Below are 25,378 nucleotides of genomic sequence, written 5' to 3'. Positions count from 1 at the left end.
GGGGAGAGCTATAGATCATTCTTTTTAGTTCTAGAGGGATCAATATGATTTTCTTGAAATATAATGGAATAAGCGTTTCTTAATTGTTTGACTAACATGTTGATTCGAAACATTCAAGGTCCTACTTCATGTTAATCTCGGTACTAACTAATGTCGAGCAAGATTGTGCAAAAATAATGTGGGGGTATATGCCAGGCAAAACTTTTCCGAAACTTAAGTTAACTTTCGAGTTGATGGTTTGGATAAGGTACCAAACAACAAGTGTCAAATGCATTAAAAAGAGAAGAGATGATTACACTTGAGGCCATACTTTAATAGCATGAATGATTAGGGGTCTTCTTCAAAATTAAGTGTAATTAAACAGTGCTAAATCCAAAGAATGACATAAATGTGAATGCAGTCATACCGTTTAAAAGATGAGTATCACTGAGAACTCTTCTTTTGTTTTTCAAAGAAATATAATAATTTTCAATTATTTTCCTTTAGCTTATAAATATCCTATTTAGGGTTGAGTTCTGCATACGGCAACATTTGTATGTATTCTATACAGGGGGATAATGAACAGGTTTGAGAGCTTGCAAGATTCGTATATGTTGCATGATGACATATGCAATGCAGACTGGGAGATGGTAAGATTGTTCTTGGATAAAGCCATTGAGAATATTGGAGAAATAGAAGAAAAAAACCAGAAATTCACTCTATTTAGCAGTTCCAATGTTCTAGGCAAATTGAAGAGAAAAAAAAACCCGCAAAAACAAACAATAATCATAGCACATTGCAAATCAACATTTATAATCAAAAGGGCAAATTTAATAAAACTGAACTTGTTTTCATCGTTTCCAAAGTTTATCGACTTTGCAAATGACTCTGTCATGTAAAAAATTACAATGACTCGAATTCCTAACAAGTAATATTAACTTACATCTTGTTAAATGAATAGACCTAAAATGACTCAGGATTTGTAAATTAATTATATGAGTTTGAAAAGAATTGGCATCTATAGCAGTATAACCATTCCTGTACAAAATAAGATTACTCTACTACATGAAATAGCTGAGTTCCGGTTTCTTCCTCGATCCGCCTTCCCCAAACAGCTCATTCCACTCGTGAAGCTGGGCCATGTTGGAGGAATCAGTTGAAACACTACAGTAAACCTACATGAGAACCATGATGTTATCAGTATATATTCCCAAACGAATAAAGAAACAAGTAAACAAAATGACACTCATTTTGCAATTTTTTCAAGCTTTTTTTTGTTGCTACAAGATGTCATATACCTTGTCACTAGGGAGATCCATTAATCATGCACACAGAGAAGTCATACTTAGACAAACTTGATACGACATTATAAAAGAAGGATACGACTGTGACTTAGAAAGAAAGAAGCATATGCAATCTGGTAAGTCCGAATGAGTTAGAGAAAAATAAGGTAAAAAAAAATCCAAATAAGTTAGAAAATAACAGCAAATCAGCACTTTGAATTGTGATTTTAGTAAACACATATCTAGCAAGCATGCATTCAAGATGAATAGTCACACTGAGCATTTGTTAAACTAAGTTGAGGGGCAATGATGTAGAGAATATAAGGACCAACAAACATGTTATGAGGATCAATGAGAGAATCAAGGAAAAGATGCAAGGCAAAGATGCTATCTAAATTTCATGAAAGGTCATGTTAGGTATAGATGTGCCTGCAACGGAAGAAGGGTGTAGTATAGTTGTGGTAGACTGAAAAGTAGTTCAGTAGTGAGGTGGCAGAGCATCTCGATATAGTAAGGAAAAAAATTAAACATGCATGTTAAAATATAAAAAAAAAATTTACCAGTTCATGTGCATATTCAAAATCATCCATTCTCAGAGCACGAATGTCATCACTACCATGCAAAGCAGGTAATGGTCGGCCCTCAGACAAAGCTGCATCTCTATCCTACAGATGGAAAGAGTCTAAATTAATGAATCATAGATGAAAAGCAAAGTACCATCGAACAAATTAATGTTTGGCCTAATAAAACAAAAGCAGGAAAAATAAAAAAAGTCATCATCACGAGCCAAACCTTTCCCATCAATTCAAGTTGTCTATGGAACACAACTCAAATCCAAAACACCACAGCAAAAATATCAAATTTGGTCAATGGTGTAAAATTCTGGCCAAGCCTGACAACCAAATGAGGGAGTTGCCTGGAACAACTCTCCCAAATTCCCTAGTGGAAAAGTCAAAACGAAGGAAAAAATTCAGTAGCATTATGCACAACTACATTGAAGGTACTCCCAATTGTCCTTGGGAGTCCTCTGAATCTGTCAGTGGCTCATCGCCATGCAACATTGATGGCAATAATGGTCATCAATCTTGTGTTCCCATGTCAGGTGTAATTAATTTCATCCCATATATGTTAGCAATAGGGCAGAGTGTTAAGAGGCGAGCATGTCACTTTCATAGATTATACAAGTACAGGAAGCAACAGGCTAGTTTACATCTCTTTTTCAAAGAAAGTTCAAACCTCGCTTGCTCCCCCTCATATTTGGAGAAACCAATGAGATACTCGTTGACAGACTAACAAGAAAATGGTGGTCTCCTAGAAATGATTGCCCTTGGTCTTCATCCAGTTGGTTAAATTATACAGAAAGTATCCAATGACACAAACAAATCTCCAGATGTTCATTATAATCACTTAGAAATATTGGACATAAATAATAATTAAGAATATAAACCTCAAGAAGAACAAAACTATAAGGTTTCCTTTAAAAGAACAATGAAAAGTCACTACCCACCATTTTTGAAGGAATGAGTCAACAAAGCTGTGGAAACTCATCCCAAACAACTAGAGTTGATATAATAAAATTGTTAGCACCTCTCCAAGGTAACTCTTTTACCTTAAAAATTCATACAATAAAGTGCTAGTTGACCTGCAAAGGTGAAGATCCTAAAATTTGCACTAATCAAGTTAGCATTGTGTTTTATGACAATTTTATGCCAAAATGTGCAACAGAATATGCAAAAAAAATAAGAAGAAGAAAATATCTATTTATATGCCGCCTTTTATGCACTTACTGCAGGGAGATATGATATTAAAACTTCCTTATGATTAGTAGTTAAAACAAGCATAAGTTGTTTTCATAAAAATTGTGACAAGTAGTCCTTGACAAGTCAAATGGAAAGTACAAGATTAGAAACAAAAACAATGTCATTAATGTCAAAGGAAACCACTAAGCACAACAAAGAATGAAAATATACATAGCGCAAAGCAACTAAAAGTGTTAGCTTGAATTGGTAACGAACCTTCGTTTCCTTTTCCAGGAGTTCTCTAATGGGGCAATGTGCAGCAGCAACACACAGATTCTGTAATTGAAAGGTGTATCAAATAACAAATTTGCTTGGAACCAAAAAGGACACAGAAACGATTGAAAATGACAGTCCAAATAACATCATTAATGATGACACAAACCTTCAGATCACTTCCTGAATATCCATCAGTCATACTTGCCAGAACTTTTAAATCAACATCTGGCGCTAGATCTTCTTTGGCTAATATTACTCTAAGTATCTTTTCTCTATTGGAAGCATCTGGTAAGTTTACCATTAATCTGTCAAAAAAAGGAACAAAATAACATGAAGATACATCTTTGGTAAAACTGAAAACAATAGACTAATTTCTACCTTCGTGGAAACCTCCTTATCACAGCCTCATCAAGGTCAAAGGGTCTATTGGTTGCACCTAAAACCAACACACGTTCTTTATCTTTAGTGCGTAAACCATCCCAGTTGACCATAAATTCATTTTTCATTTTCCGCATGCCTTCATGTTCTCCAGAATTTTCACGCTTACGCAACATGCTGTCAACCTATAAGCAAATAACTCATCAGGAAATCTATTCAAAAGACAGTATATGGGAACATATATCAATATCTATTGCTTCATAAGAGGACTTCAATAATGAAATCCTAGCATAACAGTTGAAGAAACATCAATTGACTTCAGACTAAATATTTAGCTGACCTCATCCACAAAAACAACACTGGGAGCAATTTTACTTGCTAGTGAGAACACTGCTTTCACATATTTCTCCCCTTCGCCAAACCACTGTTTCAAATAGAAAGTTGGATATAGCTAGAAGTGAAAAGAAACAAATACATTATCAATTATCAGATAGTTTATAAATACAACTTTACCTTTGAACTTATGCTCGACATTGATATATTGATAAAGTTTGCACCTGCTTCTGTAGCAACGGCTTTAGCGAGCATTGTTTTTCCTGTACCAGGAGGACCAAAGAGCAGTATCCCCTTACATGGCTATGACAAATTTTCATTTTTGATCAAGTTAGAAACTAGAAACAAAAATTAGCGTACCAACTGAATAAGGATCCAATATAAAATTCTTGATAAAACTGCTGCTAAGGTTATGGAATCATGAACCAACTCCAAACTGAAATAGACTCAAGAACATAAATATTTTCCTGCTGGATGGAAATTAAACTAGCCTGTCCTCATTATAATAAATTATGAATCAGCAAATTGATATTTTAGTAAAGTCCTATGCAAGCCTTTTTCTCAACAATCTGGGACTGCATAACAATATAGACAAAAAAGGGTCGTCCTAGTGCACGAGGCTCCAACCAACGTAGGATTTAGGGATGATCAATGTAAGCTTTATTACTTTTGCAAGCGAAGGAAAAATTGTGTGATTCAAATTCTGTTCGCTCAGGTCCAAAGGAGCAAATATATTGCTTGAAGTTTGACATTGGATAAACAAAAGTGAAATTCGAAAAAGAAAAGTAGTGAAATTTATAAAAGGATCAGCTAAAGATTTGTTAGGTAATAGCATGCAAGTCCATTAAATAGAACTAAGTCCAAGCTAGTACAGAATGAGGAGGCAGATTTTGTGATTGGATCAGATACCAAAGCTCATTAAGTTACATATCTGGTTGCACTTAGATAGAGATCTAAGGTGGGCCAGCTTAATGAAATGCACTCTATGGAACCCCAGTTTAAGGAGAGGAGCCATAGTCTTAGTTTAAAAAACGCACTTCCATGTAAACAAATAAAGAGATGTCTAAAAGAATAAAGAGCATAACATACAATAGTGTAAGAAGTATCAACAGCATATAAGATATTAACAAAGCAAATCCATAATCATGCTCAACAGCAAGAGATTAAACTAGAGATTTCTTTTTCTTCTAAGCAATAGCTTGGATATTCACACCCAGCTATCTCAAGAAGAGCAGCATGCTTATATTTCTTGCAGCTTTGCAGTTGCACGCAGAGGCATGGTGAGTTGCTCATCTACTAAATTATAATATGAAGCTGACCATAAATAACTAAATTTTGAACAAGTATTCATATAGAAATTAGCTTTAGCATTAACAAGAACGCAAGAGTATTATAGACCGATAAAATCAGAATGTCAAGAACAGTCTGCTAGGTTCATGCTAAGAAATTAATTATTTGAATTACTTGTATGCCCTTCTCTGATTACAATTCTACAGTCAGACTCTATCAGCATAGTTTTGACTTTCAAAAAGAATTCTAAAGGAAGCATATAAAACTATAATCGAGTTACCAGCAAGCTCCTTATGGAACAAAGGGAAAACTTTGCACCTGGCAAGTGAACAACTCAAAAATTGTTAAAATATATTAATATACCTTTGTCAATTGTCCTTTACAGAACAATTCTGGCCTTTGCAAAGGAAGCATCACCAACTGCTTCAGTGTGTCTTTAACTTTTTCTAAAGCTCCTATATCATCAAATGCAATTCCAATATCATTAGGAGGAACGACATCAGCAAGAAGTTGCTTCTCAAATTCGTTCTCAGTTACCACATCCTGGAAAAAGGAAATCAAAGATAATGATAAGTCAATTTCTTATTATGTTGGAACAGGGATTTGCACTAAATGCTGAGAAAAATTATCTAAAGAAATCATTTATGAGAATGAATTTACCTAACAGATTCTTAGCTCAACAAAATTGCATTAGGAAGAGATAAAGAAAACAATGAACAATGAATATGTATGTGTATACACACACACACACGCGCACACACACACACACACACACACACACACACACACACACATATATATATATATATATATATATATATATATATATATATAATTTTGGGTGCATAACCGCTACTAGAAAAAAGAAAGAAGATACCCATCTCACATTGAATGTATGTATGCATGCATATGAGAAAAGAAAGGAGAACCATCTCACCTTGAGTGATCTTTTGGTACTCTTTGAACCACTTTGAAAGCTTTGCAGCATATGGAGACCATGCTGGATGCTGAAGGGTGAGAAAATAGTTAGAGTTACTTGTAGTTATATATTATAAAATATAAGCAATATAGATAATGAAGAATAGACAACCTTTCCATTGAAAGAATGAGCTTTGTTTTCTTTCCAGATGCTTCAGATGTGTTCTTAAGTTGGTGACTTAAAGCAAAACCAATTATTTTATCCACACCTGGAACATATACCTATTAAAGATGATATAAAACAGAAAAATGGAGGGAACTTTGAACTAAACCACTCACTTTCACTTGAAAGTGTTTGATCCTTCATGCATATCTTTTCAAGATCATCACACTCTAATCCATTGCGATTAAGGAACTGCAAAATTTTAAGAATATAAAATCAATGTGCATAACACAGTTATATCCCATTGAGCAAACACATATACTATAGTCTAAATATCAATCAACTCCAAACATACAACTGCTCTATTTTCCGCTTGAAAAAAGTGTTTGTGATCTGCCCAGCAACTAAACCTACTTAAAATGTTATCCCCATTTTCTGTTTTTCACATGATTACTCAACGATTTTTTTTGTGTGATAGCATAAAGATGCTTACGCATACAAAAGTACAATATCAAAAATATAAAAATAAAAATGCAGCCTGGTGCACAATCTCCCACCAATGGTTTGAAAAGAACAGCCATGTCTAAGAAGCACGAAAACTGACACGACTACACAGCATTTTTAAAAAAATTAGGATATGGACACATCGAGGACAATGCATTTCATAGAGTATCAGAGAGACTCCAATTGTAATTGATATATGTTTCTTTGCGATGATCTCTAGATTTCTTTCCTTGTGATACTGACGATCCATTTCCACACAGAATCTAGAGCAGATGGCCCTATTGTGAGGGCCATGTGAGAGAAGTGCCACACACGACGGTCACATGGTGAAGAGTGCAGGAGCGGTGCCATATCCCACAAATACAAATGAAAATAAATAAATAAATATGGCTGGACACATGTGTCGACGATGTATCGTGTTCGGCTCATGTCCAACATAGATATGTCCACCAAAAGTATGTGTCAATGCTTCATAGAGCCACGTTTACAAGTTCCCTACAAGGGTCAGAAGAGGCTTGAAATGTTGAATATACAGTCTTATGCATGTGGAGAGGCTATTTTGGTGACTTGAATCTTGACACGCACAGCTCAAAGGAGCAATATTGCCATGACATCTTGGTAATCCCTCAACAAGCATTCAAATTTAACTTTTCAACAAACATTTTGCATAACTAAAAGGTCCAAAACAAGGACTAATAGTGTCACAAAATACATGTTGCTGTGAGAAACATTTATATTTCTCATATCCAAGGTTCGTCGTACCGTACCGTACTGGCGTTTCGACCAGGGCTCGATACGGTACGGTACTGGGGTACTGGGTGGTACATCAGGGTGTACCGAATAATTTTATACTTTTTTTATACTATAGCAGTGCTACAATATAGTACTGTAGCACTGTAGCGGTACCGGGCGGTCCACGTACCGGTAACCTGTCAAACCGGTACGTACCGCCCGGTACGGGCAGTATGCTTCGGTATGGCAGACCTTGCCTATATCTGTCCTAGCATTCTTGCAAATGTGCCCAACAGTTCGTCTGCTTAAAGCATTAAATATTTGTGAGTAAATTTTTTGAAGCATTTCTACTACAATAATTCGAGAAATTAATATATTTAAAAACTGACCAGTCTGCACAAACATAATATAGTGGTCCATCAACTGACCAGTGCCCTCTCACATCTCCACCAAAATAGTCAAAATAATATGAAGTGAGCCATAAACATAACCATATGAAGAGAATACGTGATTACAGAAGCATATGGTATAAGAGGATTACCCTGATTTTCTCATATTATACAAAGAAGACAACCAAAAATTTGATTTGCCAAGATATCAAATATGGCAGAATCTTTTACAATAAGATAAGTGAGATGCAATCATATAAAAGACTAACAATAACCAAAACTTGAAAACATCAAAACGGGATATTTAGCTGAGTTTATCAAATATGTTCTGTAGAAATTGTTATAGATTGTCTAAAAATTAATGAACTTACAAGCCGGATGTTTAGAATGTTGGACCTGGCTTTAAGTGTTTCAGCATCATGATCCAACTTCTTTTTCCATTCTAAAATATGTCCTTTATCCTGAAAATTCTTACACATGATTAATTTTGATCTTTCTACAAAAAAGAAAGAGAAAAAAAGGAATGAATCTTTTTAAAAATAATATACCTGAGGTGGCTGGATGATAATCTTATTTGGGAAAATCTTTACAAGTTGCTTCGTTGTTTTCGAACTTTCTTTGCTTCTCTCATGCAGCCTAGTGGAGCTATCCTGCAATTTTACTAAAAATAAGTTAAACACCAAAACAAGGAAATCTAGAAAAAAGAATTTCCATGCTGATTTTAAGAGCACATGCAAGAAAGCAAAGTGTTTCAGTTATGAGTGGTTGAAGTAAACATAAAACAACATATCTAAAACTATATCTTGTAAAATCTCCAAAAAATAAAATTCAAGAAAAATTAAGGCCTCAGAAAAAGTATCCATAAAATATTACTCAAGCATCTCAAGAGTATCCAAATGTGAAATGACATGCAACCATATAGGTGACATCCAAATCTTTATCTTGGAGAAACTCAACAAAGTAATAAAGCTTATTGAAGTATAACTTCGTGTTTGGAAAATAAGATCTCCACTGCAAGTAGCTAACATCCATCTCCATGTCTTGGAGGAAATCAGTGAAGTAAAAAAAAACTTGTTGAAGTATAACTTCATGTTTGGAAAAAAGGATTTCCACTGCCAAGTATAAGCTACCTGCATGATTGCCTAGACTGTAGCATGCCATGAAACATAATCAACTGCAATAAGTGCTATGTATGCTTTAAGAAAACACAAAACAAAGTTAAAGTGCTACATATGCCTAAAGGCCCCAAGAAAAAAACTGTACCACATGACGAATGAATATCCAACAATTTGTCAAGGTTTAGCAACAGGGACTGCATAATTAACATGATCTTCTATTCTTAACTTCATTCTCAAAACTTTTCTTATTGGTACATATGTACATAAACACTTATATTTTACACGATACTCCCTCATATTTCTTTTGTTCATATCAACCTGTCTGTCTATTTCCTTCAACCTGAGTTTATTTCAAGTCAAATCACATTGGAAAAAAACCATTTTGCCCTTAGGTAATCTAAGTTTAAGTGCAACAATGACAACAACTAATAATATCCCAACTATTTAGGATCAGATAATGAATCTTTTCGTAAAATCAACCTCTATGCAGGTCAATATCCACAGTTAAATTGAGGGGTCACACATCTACCTATGGTTTCTAGTAAAGTATTCTCAAAGTCACTCCTTGCACCACTAGTCCTAATTAATCCTAATCAATTCATCTTGTCTAACCTGAGGATCGTTCTTTGGATATGTTTGTAGTGTCTTAAATAGTTTTCCTGCATGTTTTTTTTTGTTGGGTACTTTTGGTTACACCTAGTTTTTCATGAATAAAATATTTATTATATAATCTTTTTGGGTAGACATGCACATCCACCTCAACATTATATTTTTTTTATACACTAAAGTGCATATCATTAACCATCCAATACTCCCACTGATAAACCATGTCAAAACTTAAATTGTCTTATAAAGTTTCCCTTTAATCCATGGTTAAATAAAACTTGAGCTTCTCTCCATTGTAACCGTTAAATTAAAATTGTCTTATGAACAATGATTTAATCAATCTCTTTGCTATTGGATAATACATCCAATATACCAAAGTTTTTTACCTACAAGAATGCCCATCCATCTTAACTACATCCTTGGTTCTTCTTGTGGTATTACTGAACATATATTTCAAATATACAGTCTTAGTCCAACTTAGTGTAAAGCCTGCAGTTCCAAATGTTTATCTTAACTCTAATCTAAAAGAACTAACCCTGACCAAACTAGCACAAAAACTGTGTGTGTGTGTCTATATATATATACATATACATATACATACATACATATATATATATTTATATATGTATATATATATATACACATATATATATATATATATATATATATATATATATATATACATATATATATGTATATAATATATATATCGTGTGTGTAGTATATATATGCATATGATGGTTGAAGGAAATTTCGGAAGAGTAATTTCACTAATTAACATGGGCTTGAAACAGGGTAGACCTTGTTAACATCCTTGGGATCATCGAGAGCCACATTAAATTGACAAACCCAAAAAACATGCATAGATTAGGCTTATGAATTCTCGCATCAAATTATCAAAGTTATTTATAAATATTTCCTTGTGATTTTTAATTGGAACTCAACAACGAGCTCTAAGTGGAAAAAAAATGGAATAGAAAGGAGTCAACAATGTAGATAATCTTTCTGCCTACACAAATAAGGCTAAGGTACATCTACACAAATATTGGAGAAAACCTTCTTTATTCCATAAAGAAGACAATAGAAAGCAATCAAACACGGGAAGATCCTGCAAAGACACCTAGAATCAAGCATCCATTATATATCCAGCTAAAGAATCCTTGTGGCAAAATTTGAAAAAAAAAAACTAATTTCTCATCTTTCTGATCGCTTTCTCATCTTCTATCTACTGCCCCTAATCCAATTGCCCTCATCATTTTCTATATTTCATTCTTCTAAACATGAGAGAATCAATGAGATCCCATCAACTAGCATTGACAAGGTTGTGATAATTTAGGATCTTGACAGTTTTGAGATCATATGTGATGAAATAAGTATATACATATGGATGCATTCCAGTTCTCCTATAAATAATTTCTTTCCATATGTTTTATCAGATATTGCATATATGTGAAAGGGCCTTAAATTAACATATCTAACCAATATTGTAGCATTCTTTTCCAAGACTTACATGTTTATGAATCTGTACTATTAATATCCCAACCACTCATGTTTAATGAATTATGTGCACTTTAAAAACTCAAAATTGTACTCAAGATCACACTCATGGTGTTTAGGTTTGTTTTCTCATTGTAATAGTAGCTTTCAATTTACATTTATTAGTTATAATTCTGTAACATCAAGTTATCATGTTTTGACCACAACGAGAGTCTCTTGTGAACCATGTCGAGTCTTGCTATGCCAGTATTGATTACCATATACTGTTTCTAAGAAAATCTTTTACTAGTTTCAACCATGGTTTGATGTACCACTCCCTATAGTTCGAAACAAGCGAAACATACATGTCCGCCAGTTGACCGGTACATGGACCAGCCTATTTCAAGTGGGTGCAATAATGGGTGGCATACCAGTTAGTATACCTCTTGTATCGACCAATATGGTCGAAACTCAACTATCACCGATTGACACAGATCAATAATGATTGGATTTCAATCGTACAGATCTCCTCTTGGGTCAAACCATGTTCCAATGGTCATATTAATTGTTGGGTCCCGTTTTGGCCCTTTGGATCCTCCCCCTCTTTCACTCTCATTCTCACTCTATTTCTCCCTCTTTCTCATACTCTCACTTGTTTAATATTTTTAATTGACAATCGATAAAAATCAACCTCTTGATTTGGATAAAAGGTTGTAGTCAGCATGCTTTCATCAATGTTATCGAGTGGATGGAAACATAATTGGTCAACGTTCTCCTCGAGAAGCTTGTGTATATGTGGTATAATGTGTTTGAGGTTGTGATGTTGACCTCCACAAGAAAACAAACCATCCAAAGATTGATCCTTACGATATCCACTTTTACAACGAAGTTTCTCAACCAATCTTGGAATGGCTCAATGTGACGAGAACCTAAGCGAGCAAAAGGTGATCCTTTGGTTAATAAGGCTGGAGCCCCTCTACGTCCATCTCGTTTCACCACGAAGCTTATAGGAAGAGGAGTGCTCTATGTCAAAACACGATGGCCGCACATTGGAGAGTCAATCTAGTAGTGGTCATGGCAATTCAGGCTAGGATCCACCAAACATATGAAGGGGAAGGGGAAAGGTGCGACAAGGATTGACGAGCAATAGTTTCAGGTTGGTAACGAGACCCTGTCTCCTTCATAATCAAGATTTGTGAGGTCCTTGGAGACATCAAGGCAGTCTATCAACCTATGGTGGTGACAACGATGGCCCACTTAGTCTAAGGGTAGGGCATGGGTGAAGAAACACTTTACGCATATTACCCAAGATTCAAATCACAAAACTCGAGGGTCCACTAATATCATTTATGTTTGGAAGGATAGAGGAAAGAGAAATACAGTCGATGCTCAACAAAGCTCAATAGAGTCTCTACAATGTTGATGCTAATAGGAGCTTATCATACTCACAACTATCATATCACAAAGGATCTTATGGCCAATATATGTATGACAATAATTGATTAATTTTTTCCAAGTTTGATCATTTCTATGCCTGATTTCAACAAATCAATGAAGATAGCGAAGTTCTTTTGCACTTTAATGTTCGTGGCACTACATATCCTAATCATACTTACCTAAGGAGGCTCCTCAAACACATGTTGTCAATAGTGATGAGGCAACAATTGTTACCATATTGAAGCATCAATGGCACCCGATTCCCATTACAATACCTAGTGTTGCTCCAAGATTGGGTACGACAAACCTATCATATCGACATATAATTTCATAGGATCAAGGAGCAAATATATATAAATGTTATCTCAATAGTTTTTATTATTCAAATCTTAAAGTTTTGACACCTAATTTAACATATTAACTCTTTACTTTATAGGTAATTCAAATTCAACAAAGGACCATGAGGCAAAGTTATTCCTCAATGGATCCAAAATGATAAAGATAAATTTTCATCCTCATAACTTATAAGTTATTTATCTATGGCTTAAATACATTATATTCTTATCTAAATATAATTTATATACAAGAAATAGAAGAAATCCCTTAAAATAGGATTATTTTAAATTGTGGGCCGTTTTTGGTTCTTTTTCGCTGGTACCAAATGATACATATGGATAGTCAACACAACAACATTTCTTCGTTTCAACCAACCTGGGAGGCCAAGCCATACCATTTAGACAACATATAATAACTCCCTATCACTGGCTTAAATCTTTTTTTTTTGTTAATCTTATTATTCATTGTGCCAAACCTTCTTGTCGACTTACATGAACTTCTCAATCCTAACATCCTTCAAATCCACCTCATGCACTCTTTTCTTTTACGAGAATTCTTGTATAACTTTTGCCAACAATTGCTAATATATTAAAGTTTCACATAATGGGATTTTACATAAGCTAACATTTTTTAAGCCAATCAAGGAAGAAAAGATACTGAATTTTTAATAGGCCATACTATTCCAACATAACTTTGATTTATCGACTAATAACTTTTTACTTATTTTCAGATATTATATTGATCCTGAAGGGTTAGCTCAACAATTGAATGGTGATTTCCTGAACCTGACCATTGAATACACGATTAAGGAAAAGACAATAATAATAAATTTTCTATCACAACACAAATTCTAAAAGGCACGATGTTAGAGATAATTCAATATTATTCTACTGGGGAACTGTCAACAAACCATGGTTTGCAATACCATACCATATTGCTCAGTACAGGCAGTACGTATCGATCCACTATCAGACCGATATGGGTGGCACATTAGTACACCTTAGTGTACCAAGCTCGATATGTGCTGTACCGACGATAGCTGATCGATACACCAGTACGATACGATATTCAAAACCTTGCAACAAACAATTGAAAACTCTTCCAAAAAGGAACTAAATCATCAAGAAAGATGTTATCTAACCATGTACCATAAATAACTCCTAGAATGCATAGAAGAAATCTTGACAGGAGTAGGTACCAAAAATATGACAAATAATAGCACATCAGATTTCCTCGAGAGAAAACTAAACTTTACCATGAAAGCAAAATCAATCATTGCAGCTTGGTTGCGTCCAAATTTTGTAAAAAGAAGACCGCCAGGATGTGCCTGAAGCACATACACTACAGTCAATATCATCCTCTAATTGGCCAAAGCAGATAGAAAAAAACCAGTCATAAAATCAGATAATTAAAAGATGGAATTACCTTCTCTCTGTGGCAATCCATCTGGGTACTAGAGCAGACAGCAAGAACACCTGCTGGCAAGGAGTCAATCTTACCCTTCATAAATAGGAATATATCTGTACTACCTGACACAAACTTTTCAGTGTCTTTGAGAAACAATATTAAAGGGCCATGTTGGCATTCTTCGGATACAAACTGAGGTCAGAAAGAAAGTCCACAGTAAGAAGTTAAGAACAATTCACAGAACAGAAAGTATGAATTGAAACAAAGAAAATTGGGACCCACCTCAAATAATTCATTTAATGCAAGTTTTGCTGTTTCTTCATCCATAGAAGTATCTAGGCGAATAGAGTCAGCTGAACAAGAGAAAAATAAGAGAAAGACAGCAGAAAGTTTAATTCTGAAGTGAAAATATGAGGTGGCTCATTGCTTCATCAAAGAATCCAAGATGTTATAGTTGAGAAATCTACCAGTACAAAAGAAGCCATGGTCTTCTTCACAAAGGCCCCCAAGGTTGTTACCGTCAGGAATAGGCTTATCAAATCTAACTCCAACCTTGGCGAATCTATTTTCTTCAAACACAAGGATTACTTTTCCATGATAACCATAATTTGGACCTCTGTATATAAATATAGCAAAAAAATGAACCAGGTGACACAGAAAACAATACCAATAGCATCTTCATATGAAGCTTTAAAAAGTATAATTGAATACTTAAATAGTAAAAATAGTCCAACTTGCTTCTCAAAATCACAAACTCCAAGGACATACCAAGAAGTTTGGCTATAAGATTACTTTTAACCCTTTTGCTTCTCAAAATCACAAACTTCAAAGACATACAAAGAAGTTTGGCTATAAGGGTAATCTTAACTCTTTCTTCAATCTGAGACCAAATTATCTAAGAAGAAAAATTTAGCCATCATTTGAACTCTACTTGCTACTCTGTGAAGCAAGAAATAAACCACACAAGAAATTCAAAGTATTTAACTAAATAAACAAGTAAAAACTTAGGAAGGAAAGTTTATGCAAATAAATGATCATGCTTTCCCACATTCATGAACATGATAATTATATCTTTCTTAGCGCCTAAAGAGAAATTGCCACTTAAGTAAGCCTCACCAGCCTTACAACACTGCAAAGATTCTGCAGCAACCTGGTTTTTTACCATCTTTGTAGCTACATAGTCCTTGACCATCTTCATTAAACTTAACCTCTAGCCTCTATCTCTCATCGTCACTACCTGCCACTCACCTCCAAGCTACCCATTCTTGCTTCACCACATGTAAGCTTTACTAAGTAATGTCATGCTGCTCTCACAGGGAAAGATGTGGTCATCTCAAAGTTTGGGTGTATGGCAGGGACCAAATAGCAAACTCAGGCCATCAAGGAAATTAATGTGCAACAGCTTGCTCTAGTCTGGGCTAAGCCAGGGTCTTAATATTTCAAGCTGATGACCCTATGCATTTGTAATTTGGGCTTAGCCAGGTTAACAATTTTATAAAGTTGAGCGGAGTTTGGCCTTTTATAGGACTGAGCCTAGCTTGACTCGTTATCACCTACATAAATCATGAATTATTCAGGAGACCAGATCCAACCTAAATGAATCCTTTGCATGCATGTGATTAGACAAGCATTGGAGACACAATGAGTTCCATCGCTATTTTTAAAAATGCAAGTAGATAAATTTTGAGCCTTCATATGATATACAGAGCTAATGATGATTTTAATATTTTTAATTAATATAATTTATATTTCCTATTACATATATGCCAATTATTTTCAAACGAGCCAATTATCTGGTTTGACGTAAAATATCATAAACAAATGTTTTAGACCAATATTACAATAGTTCAAACTGTTTTTCATAGATTGACTGCATTAAGCTATGCATCAAACCAGTAACAAATGATGAAAAAAATTAAAATATGAATAACAGGACATACACAAAAGTTTACAAAGACAGTACTAATATTTTTAGATTGTTAGGAACTCAAAAGCCTGTAAATTGACACTTCTGTCATTCATGTGTGCTCTGGAACTTGGTCCTGTTTTCATTGTGACATGTAGAAGTTGGAACAGTTAGCACATCTACTTTGGTCCAGACATGTTTCATAAGTATTCAGATTTTGCAATAAAACAACTATGCCCCATAATCTAAAGCCTGAAATGGTACAAAACGGGGGTATGTACTGGTCCGCCAACTGATCGATATGCGGACCAACCTGTTTCAAGCAGTACACACAGGAAAAGGGTGATATATTGACCAATATGGTCGAAACGCGTGTTGTATCGGCTGATACGAGTCAGTTCCGATCAGAATTTGACTGATACCAACTCAAATCGGGTCAAGCTTGACCCAAACGATCAAATTCACTATTGGGGCCTCTTTTGTGACTTTACATCTCCCTTTCACTCACTCGCTTACTCTCATTCTCTCTTATTATCACTCTTTCTCACATTCTCACTTGTGACTAAGGTTCCTAATCAGCAAATTACTGGTAATCAAAGTATTCATTTGAATAAAAAAGGGATGGAACTCAAAATCTAGTGGAATTTCTCTCCAATTTGAAGGTATTTAGTTTCTTCCTATGTTTTATTTATCATTGCATATAATTAGAGTCGTATTAATGCATATTTACAGATATTAAACATGCTTAAGGTCATTCTCTTGAATTAGTCCCAATTAGGTCTATTGTCTTACATTTAGACCCAAATTGGGGGTATTTAGAGTTAATCACTGTTTTATATATTTATTATTCCTCATATACACTCTATTCTTAATTAAATTTAATATAATTATCATTAAATTACAATAGAAAACCTTAAAAAATGATTTTTTTGTGAATTTTCAATTATTTTTTCTTTTCCTGAAAACGAATACGTACCAACAGACCATCATATAGTATGCCAGTATCGTATGTGCAGATCCATTTATGAACTGATACATTTAGAATCTTTAGATTCTACAGATTCTAAATTTGTCACTATCTACTTGTATTCATTTCTCACAATATATCTAATAGAATATCTGACAAGAATTGACAAGAAGTTTGGATAAATTGAAAAGATTTAGATAAAATATCTACAATAAAACGAAATAAAAAGAAATTGACAAGAATTTCACAAGAAGTAGGAAAAAGAATGGTGTTGGAGTCTAAAAATCATAATTGAGGATGAGTAAGAACAAAACCTTGGGCCTAGAGGAATTTCTCTTGATTGCATTGAACCCACATACTTTACTCTATCACCTAGATAAGCCATTGTCAAAATTAACCATTTTGAGATATGGAGCTAAAATTGAGAAGATTGATCACTTAAAAATATTCAATACGATAAAAAGTAAAGTAAAAAAATGCCTTTTTTGAATGGGTAGGATTTTGATGAAGCAGTTGATGCCTCCTGATTTACTGAAGATTCAAGATCATAGAGAGATGAACCCATGATATCAGCCTCAACACTAGAAGCCTGTCTCCTACGGTGCCGACAAGCAGATAATGCAGTGTGTTGCTTCCCAGGGAGGCTTGGTTTATCCAATTTTTTAACTTCTTTAAAGGACTCTGAATCCTTCAAAGGAAGTACCTGATACATTATCAAGACATTAATAACTTCAATAGAATTTTTTATAACATCATCCTATTAAGATTGTAGACAAACTTTGGGATGTTACAAAGGCCTTGGACACAAGGCAGGCAAAAGAAAGTAAAAGCATTAGAAAAGAATTCATGAATGCATAGACCACATGTAAATTTTAAAGAGAAAAAAAAAAGACTCAATTATAAAGGGGGAAAAAAACAAGAGTAGAAGCTACGAGAACAGTTTTAAAAGAAAAAATGATTCAACTGTAAAAGAGAGGAAAAAAAGGAATAGAAGCTTACATCCAGCAGTGTAAAACAATCTATTATGAGCATTCTAGCACCAAACTCTTTGGCAAGTGCCTTTACCAAAGTTTCCTGATAGATTTCAGATCCTATACATGGATTGGCAGAATAAGCATCTTTTGATCAGGCATCAAAATGCAATCACTTAAGACATCACAGGATAGCAAAGCTGCATACCGGGTGGGCCAGATAATAGTACACGTTGGCTCAAAGATGATATCTCTGTTGTATACTTCAAGAACTCTTTACGTTCTAGATGAACAAAAGCACATGATAGGAGAAGATGTCTTGTGTTCTCACTGTAATAAGAAAACAAGTTAGCAAGGTTTGGTCCAATTGAAGATTTTACCATTACTTATCATACATATTATAAAGGACCTCGCACTATACAAAAGATGATTAAGCAATGGCTAGAGAATACACACTGTTTATAGTTAAAAATCACATGTAACAACCAAATACACTAGAAAATGCTAAAATTAATGAGTGAAAAAATGGAAAGGCTAACCATGACAAAATACACGAGATCATCTTAGAGCTTAAGGTTTACTAGTTACATAAATCCAGTACTACTTCTCATTTTTTTAATAAAAGAACATATGTAGATGTGGGTGTAATATTAACTATCACATCTAAGCATTCACACCAACTCAAAAAAGAGAAAACATCCAATTTAATTGATAACTAATGAGCATTGCATTACAAAAAACCAGCTTAGATGAAACTCCATGTAGACACATGTAATTGAGATAACACATCTTTATGTACAGAAATTACTCATATGAAGTTCGCAAATCAGCATGAGGATCAACACCAATAATGGACAATAAATTAGGACAGATCAGATCAGATGGGAAAAGCAAGCTCAGCAAAGAAAATTACTCTGAAAATAGAAATACACCAAATCACAAAAAAAAGTTAACATTTAAAAATTTATGAAATAAAACCAAGAACATCAAGAACATTATGTCTTAAGAGATTATATTACCTTCATATTTCACAGTTATCAAAATTATCAAAGAAAAGAAAATTGTAATATAATAGATATTTCTATTAGAAAATAAAAATATAACATTATACTATAATTTTCAAAATTGGACCAGGCATCAATCAGGTTAAGCCTCGAGTCACTAGCAGACTCATGAGTTAGAGGGTGGCAAGAGGGGGAGAAGACAGAAGTGAGAGGAAAAGAGGGCAGAGGCAAGAAAATTGGCAATGAAAGAGCGAAGGCCACAGAAGGAAAGAACAATGAGGGAGGGTGAGAGTAAGAGAGGGAGAAGGTGACAGCAAGAGAAGAGAAGATAATCAAGCAGAAGCAGAAGAGGTGGCTTTGATACGTTATTCGCAACAACCAGATTTTAATCGGGGTATAATCCAAGGATCCATGCATGCTCAAAGACGTAAAACAGTTATGTTGCTTTTACGGAACTTCCCTCTTGTATCATCAAACCGTCACCCATTAAAACAAAGCCAACATTATTTGATTCCAAATTCAGAGCAATGCCTATTGTACCCTCTTGAAACTCTACTAATTCACCTGCCATTACTTCATCAAGACCATGAACACGAGCAATTCCGTCGCCTACTTGAAGTACGGTACCGGTATTCACAATCTTTATTTCTCTACTATATTGTTCAATATGCTCACGAATAATATTACTAATGTCGTCGGCTCGAAGGATTACCATTAGTGTTTCTTTATTCTTTTTAGGAAGGAAAAGAAAAAAATAATGCCTAAACTATAACTAAAAAAAGAAGGGCTAATTAGTTATTTCTTGCATGGCCCCGAGAATGCCAATATTAGAACTTTTAGACTTCCAAGAAAGCAATCCTATTAATAACACTGGCAGATTAGAAACAATACCTCAGATAGTAGGGAAAATTATCCAAAGAAACTTCAATATCACTAGCATCAATAATTCCCTGTTTTCGGCCATCCTTAAATGCCTGGGATCTACTTAATGGCAAACTTGCTGGAGAGTCAAATTCCTCCCTTTGATCCTCAAAGAATTTGTGGGTATCTGTACTTAACTCCAACTCAGTTAAAGATTCTGCAAAAAAAAAAAAAAAAAACAAAGCAAAATTTTACAAAATAGTGAAGTTTGACATGCAAAATTTACCAAATCTAAGCTTTGAAGAAAACTTTCTAAGGTCTAATAGCAGGAAGTTGGTGAAACAAGAAACAAATGTGTCCTAAAATGTACCATGTTAGATACTACCATCTAAAAACCATATCTGACAAAGAAATCCATGTAACCATTTTTGATACAAGGAAGTATGCCTTTAGATAACATGAATATAATCTCACCACTAGTTGCTGATTCAGGAACAACATATAAATCCTTCTTCAAGGTTGACAAAGATGCTAGCGTTGAAACTACAGCAGTTGTTGCATGGTCTGCAGTTCTGTCCGCAAATTTAGGTCCTTCTGCAGAACCATCCATTGCCTCTGAAGAACGGTGTAAAGTATGTAAAATTGGTGTGCTCGATTTCACCTCAGAAAGTCTCTGATAAATCTGAAAATATATTAAGAAACTTCCCGAAATGGGGAAAATGTAGATATGCACTTTTTACGATCTATCAGTATTAACTACTAGGAGAGGAAACAAGACAACTTTCTCAGCAAGCCATGTAAGATAAAATAAATTATTTTTTTATTAATTTAACATCTAAAGGTGATCTTAAGGATTTTTTCGAGAAAAGGAAACTAAATTGCTTCCAGTTTTATGTGATGTCCTGAGACAATTTATTAGGACATTTAACAATTATGAAATAAGCAGTCAGAACTGAGGAAGGATACATAAATATGTTTTTCTGGTCTGCTAAAGACAACTTCATCTCCCTCAGCAAGGATAATAGAATCCTTATCAACAGTCTTCCCATTTACTTGCACAAGTCCTTTTGCCCCAGTAGTTTCAAGTAATGCAACATATGCACCATTATGCTGTCACAATTTTAAAAAACATTAGTTATGATAATTGATAAGAAGCATACAGCTCTCCAGAGAAAATTATCAAGATGGTACCTTTGCTTTCCTCAGAACACATAGAGCTGTGCCAACAGATGGATCATGCAATTGCAAATCACAAAATTTGCTATGACCGATAGTGAATTGGGGACGGCAGATTGAATGGGAAGGATTCTAGGCAGAAAAACAGAAACATCATGATGCAATAAGAATACCATCAGATAAGACTAAAGCAAGAAACCAAAAGAAGCAAAACTGAATCAATCTTCTAAAGTGATACGTCAACTTCTTGTCCTCAGATATTTGATGTATATACAGGCATCTTTTTTCTCATCTATGGTTTAAATATAGCAATTTTTAAAAATAATTCAAACAGAAAATAAAATGAAGAATTCAGTCAAAACTTGAGACAGCACTATCATGGTACAATCATGATAACAAACAGATAAATAACCAGTAACAGATTATGAATAAGATAAGAAACAACAACAAGCCATAGTGTATCAACTATTTGGGCTCAGCTATATATGTCAATTTCCACCACTGAACAATGTACAAAGTAATATCTTTAGTCAAATAGAGTGTACTTATTCTTCAAAAAAATTATATTAACTCAGAAGTCTATTGCATACCAACTCATGCTCCTCACAGCACAAAAAAAGACAAAGTCCGGAGGCCAATTAGTCCTCAATAAATCAGAGGACTTAGAAACTTTGGCATGATTAGCTAGTCATTGGGCACACTGGTTTCCTGCTCTATAAACATGTGAAACCTTACTAGCTTTAAAACACTCCATATAGCCAAATATGCCTTTAATGATATTAACAAAATGTTGAGGAGGCTCAAGCTCCGTGTTCAAAATTTTAATCAAAATTTACAGGTCGAACTCAAACTCCAATTCCTGGATTCCTTGTAGTGCGCAAAGGATGCCCTCCTTAACTGCCATCAGCTCATTCAAACAATAAATGCCATCAGAGATGTGGTAGCTTCCAGCAACAATGAACTTGCCTTAAATCTTTATTTATAATTTATAGTATAACCTTTTTAGGTCTCCCTCTACATCTCGCACCATTAACACTATTGTCTCACCTCATGTAACAACATCTATATGTCTCCTTAGAACATATATATATATATATATATATATATATATATATATATATATATATATATATATATATCTTCTCTCTCATTCTTTCCTCTTTCAAAGTTGCAATAATTATTCTCAAATAAAAATATTTCTTCTTTTATCTTTCCTAGTCAACATCAACAAAATTGTAAGAAAATATTCTTAAGAATGGAATAAGAAAAGGAAATCTACTGAATATAATATTACTTCACTTTAACCCAATCATGAAACTTTTAATATTTGGTTTACTTTGACACATATGATGCCAATTCACTTAAATGTAATTTTCAGTAGAATTGAAACATAAAATTATTTACCAAGTCAATACTTAAGAAAAGACTTGATAAATTACAAGCAGTGACTATCATATAAAGAAGCATCTACCATAACTAATCCCATCCTCTACTCAACTTTAAGCCTTCTCCACTAGAGGGAAAAAAACAAAATAAAAGAGAGTATAAACAAAAAGAAACATAAACAACATCTTCAAATCTCCCAATCACCACATTCTCCCCTGCACACTAGATCTTGGACTATCTCCACCTTATCCACTTCCCTCTTGTTAATTCACCAGCTAGAAAATGCCTTCTGTTACATAGAATGAAAAAGAAGTAAACAATGGAACTGTCCTTGTGTCCAAGGAACCTATAAACCAAATATTTTTCTAACTAACAAAGGTCTGGCAGCAGACTGTAGGTTATTACTTTTAAATCTCATAATTTGATGATGAAATCAAATAATGAATTTGAGAAACTAATATAAAGTGTGTTTCTTAGATAAAAGTTACAGGAGATACTTCGACTAAGGATGCATAACACTGGAGGATCAATTGTCAAGTTGATGAATCAAGCATCGAGATGAATGATCGAATGATGTGTTAGAAGATCAGATGATGTATCAAAGGCTTGTTTGACATCGATCAGAGCCTCGATCAAGTATTAGGACACAATTGAGTTGCAACTGGGCTAAAAATGAGCCTTTATTAAGTGTAAAACAAGTGCAAGTAACAACGGGCTAGTCTATAGGTTGTATTGGTAGCCCATTGGGTGATGATAATGCCCAGTCCAAACAGTCGTACATACCAGATAGTTGTTGGCATCGCCTGGCATGTCCCAGACAGTCCAATAGATGTCAAATCTGTGGTTTGACGATAGTACAGTCTGGTGCAGTGATAGACCAGTCAATACCCCTTTTTTTAATATTTTGATTAATTTGTTTTATCTTTTGGGTGTTTGGAAGCTCTATAAAGTATAAATACCTCACCAAGTTGGTGAGTTGAGACGAGTTCCCAAGTATTCTTCAGCCCAAGTATAAAGTGTAAGAGAGGAGCATTTCAAGTGTAAGGTTTATTTCTAAACCTCAAGAAGAAGCAATATATAAGGGTAGTTGATCTCTACCCATCGAAAACAATACCGAGATAGTGAAAGCCATGTGCAAGAATGAAGTTAATTTACAGTGGATCGCTGATATTATTGATCCTTTAAAGTACGCAAGGAAATCATATGCACTCATGAGCTTTCATACCTTCAAAGAACATAGAAAACCAATACTTAAATAATAAGAATAATCAGAGAAAAAAAACCAACAATTCGAACTACCTGAGAGAACAGGGAAATAAGCTTGCACCACTCGACGGCACTTGGTGGCTCTTCGTTGGTTTGTTCCACCAGCAGATCTAATTGCAGAGAACAGTCCACATGATCTGTCAAATATCCACACAAAATAGATAATTCAAAACTAACCCCGAAAGAAAATATAGGAGCAAGGGTGGCATGAACGAACAAATAGATAATTCAAAACTAAGCGCCAAACGGAAAAGGGTTGCATGAACGAGCAAACGAACAACATACCTCGGGAAGGCAATCCGGGAGGGGCAACCCCCTCCATCACCACCGGGAGGGCGTCATCGGGCGAAGTTATCTTCGAGACGACAGCGTCATCTACAGGAGCCGGCGCAAGTTCCTCGACATTAACAGGGTCTTCCTTACCCAATGCCGGCGTCGGCGGCGGCACCTCTGCCTCTACCTGAGAGATTCCGTGAAACATCAGAATCTGGTAGCCCGAGGCACAAATAAAAAAGCATTCAAGGCGCCAAGAATCGCACCTTTGGGCGCTTCGCGCTGGGGGGAGCCGCAGACAAGACGGACGGCGAAGTCGGGCAGCGCTTCCCGGCGGCGGCGCTACGTCTCGTCTCGACCATCTTCTCTGCCTCTTGGCACTTCCACTCTGTTCCGCTTTCGGACGCCGAGGCAGCAGAGATGAGGAACGAGAAGAAGGAAGATAGCAACTATATGGATCAGTTAGGTCGATGAAATCCCCATATTTATACAGAGAGATTGCCATCACTCGGCTGTTGGAGTCGGAATCGGAATAGAATTGGAAATTGATGAACAAATCCGTGTCGCCATTGACGTAATGGAGGAGGAAAAGTCACTATTTTAATTTTGATTTTGATTTTAATTTATTGGTTTATTGTTTACAATTAATTGTAAGGGATTACTTTAAAGTAATACATCTATTTTTATTTTTTTCTCCTATAGTCTCGAAAATATACAAGTAATCTTGAAATAAAAATATTATTTTGTGTGATCTGAGCAAAAAGCTCAGAGGATGAAGAGGGGTAGCTCTTAGAAAGTTATGGGTGAAGTTATCAACACTGATACGTAGACGACATGCACCTAACCTTGCTTACGTTGAAGTGACCACTTATCGAGACGTAATTTTGTGTAACAGCTCAAAATAGTGGCAGGAGTAGGTCTTAGAAAAGTAGGGGCGAAGTTATCAAGTCTGATTACGTAGACGTCCTCCGCCGAATCCCGCTTCGTCCTCGTCTTCCGGTTTACGGAGGCGCGTGACTCGTCCGAGTCGAGTCAGCGAGTTTAGATTGGACCGGAAATTGACCCGGTTCATGGATTGCTGATTGAACCGGGAGGAATCTGATCAGACCATAAAACAATAATTTTATTTGAAATTAAATGTAATTACTTACATGTGAGCAATGTTGTAAAAGTATATTTCCTTGGAAAATGATAATAGATGAAG

The 25,378-nt window shown here is 34.9% G+C and overlaps 1 protein-coding gene across 1 annotated transcript; it reads right to left on the bottom strand.

The window, feature by feature from the left end:
- Positions 1-810: 810 nt before the first annotated feature.
- Positions 811-24,727, bottom strand: LOC135626501 (uncharacterized). The gene is made up of 28 exons (XM_065131862.1): positions 24,441-24,727; positions 24,187-24,361; positions 23,935-24,038; positions 21,265-21,381; positions 21,040-21,183; positions 20,548-20,755; positions 20,104-20,290; positions 18,417-18,538; positions 18,237-18,328; positions 17,718-17,940; positions 17,552-17,609; positions 14,832-14,980; positions 14,647-14,717; positions 14,383-14,556; positions 14,213-14,284; positions 8,533-8,634; positions 8,356-8,445; positions 6,536-6,611; positions 6,369-6,465; positions 6,216-6,285; positions 5,642-5,821; positions 4,169-4,291; positions 3,996-4,079; positions 3,656-3,840; positions 3,444-3,582; positions 3,278-3,337; positions 1,823-1,927; positions 811-1,154 (listed from the first exon to the last, which is right to left on the bottom strand). Exons 1-28 carry the CDS (start codon positions 24,534-24,536, stop codon positions 1,041-1,043), a joined length of 3,417 nt encoding a protein of 1,138 aa, XP_064987934.1. The 5' UTR covers positions 24,537-24,727; the 3' UTR covers positions 811-1,040.
- Between the last annotated feature and the right edge of the window lie 651 nt (positions 24,728-25,378).

Source organism: Musa acuminata, chromosome BXJ2-11, assembly GCF_036884655.1.
Source record: "Musa acuminata AAA Group cultivar baxijiao chromosome BXJ2-11, Cavendish_Baxijiao_AAA, whole genome shotgun sequence".
Lineage (NCBI taxonomy): Eukaryota > Viridiplantae > Streptophyta > Magnoliopsida > Zingiberales > Musaceae > Musa > Musa acuminata.
The sequence above is the reverse complement of the archived record's forward strand: the minus strand, read 5'-3'. Positions and strand labels throughout refer to the sequence as shown.

Bases quoted from the DNA above. Each gene is read 5' to 3' on its own strand.
- LOC135626501 (XM_065131862.1), bottom strand. From the start codon at position 24,536: ATGGTCGAGACGAGACGTAGCGCCGCCGCCGGGAAGCGCTGCCCGACT. The intron at 3,841-3,995 runs GTCAGCTAAATA...ATTTGCTTATAG, and splicing joins GTGTTGTTTTTGTGGATGAG to GTTGACAGCATGTTGCGTAA. The intron at 1,155-1,822 runs GTAAATTTTTTT...GTTCTCATGTAG, and splicing joins TTGAATATGCACATGAACTG to GTTTACTGTAGTGTTTCAAC.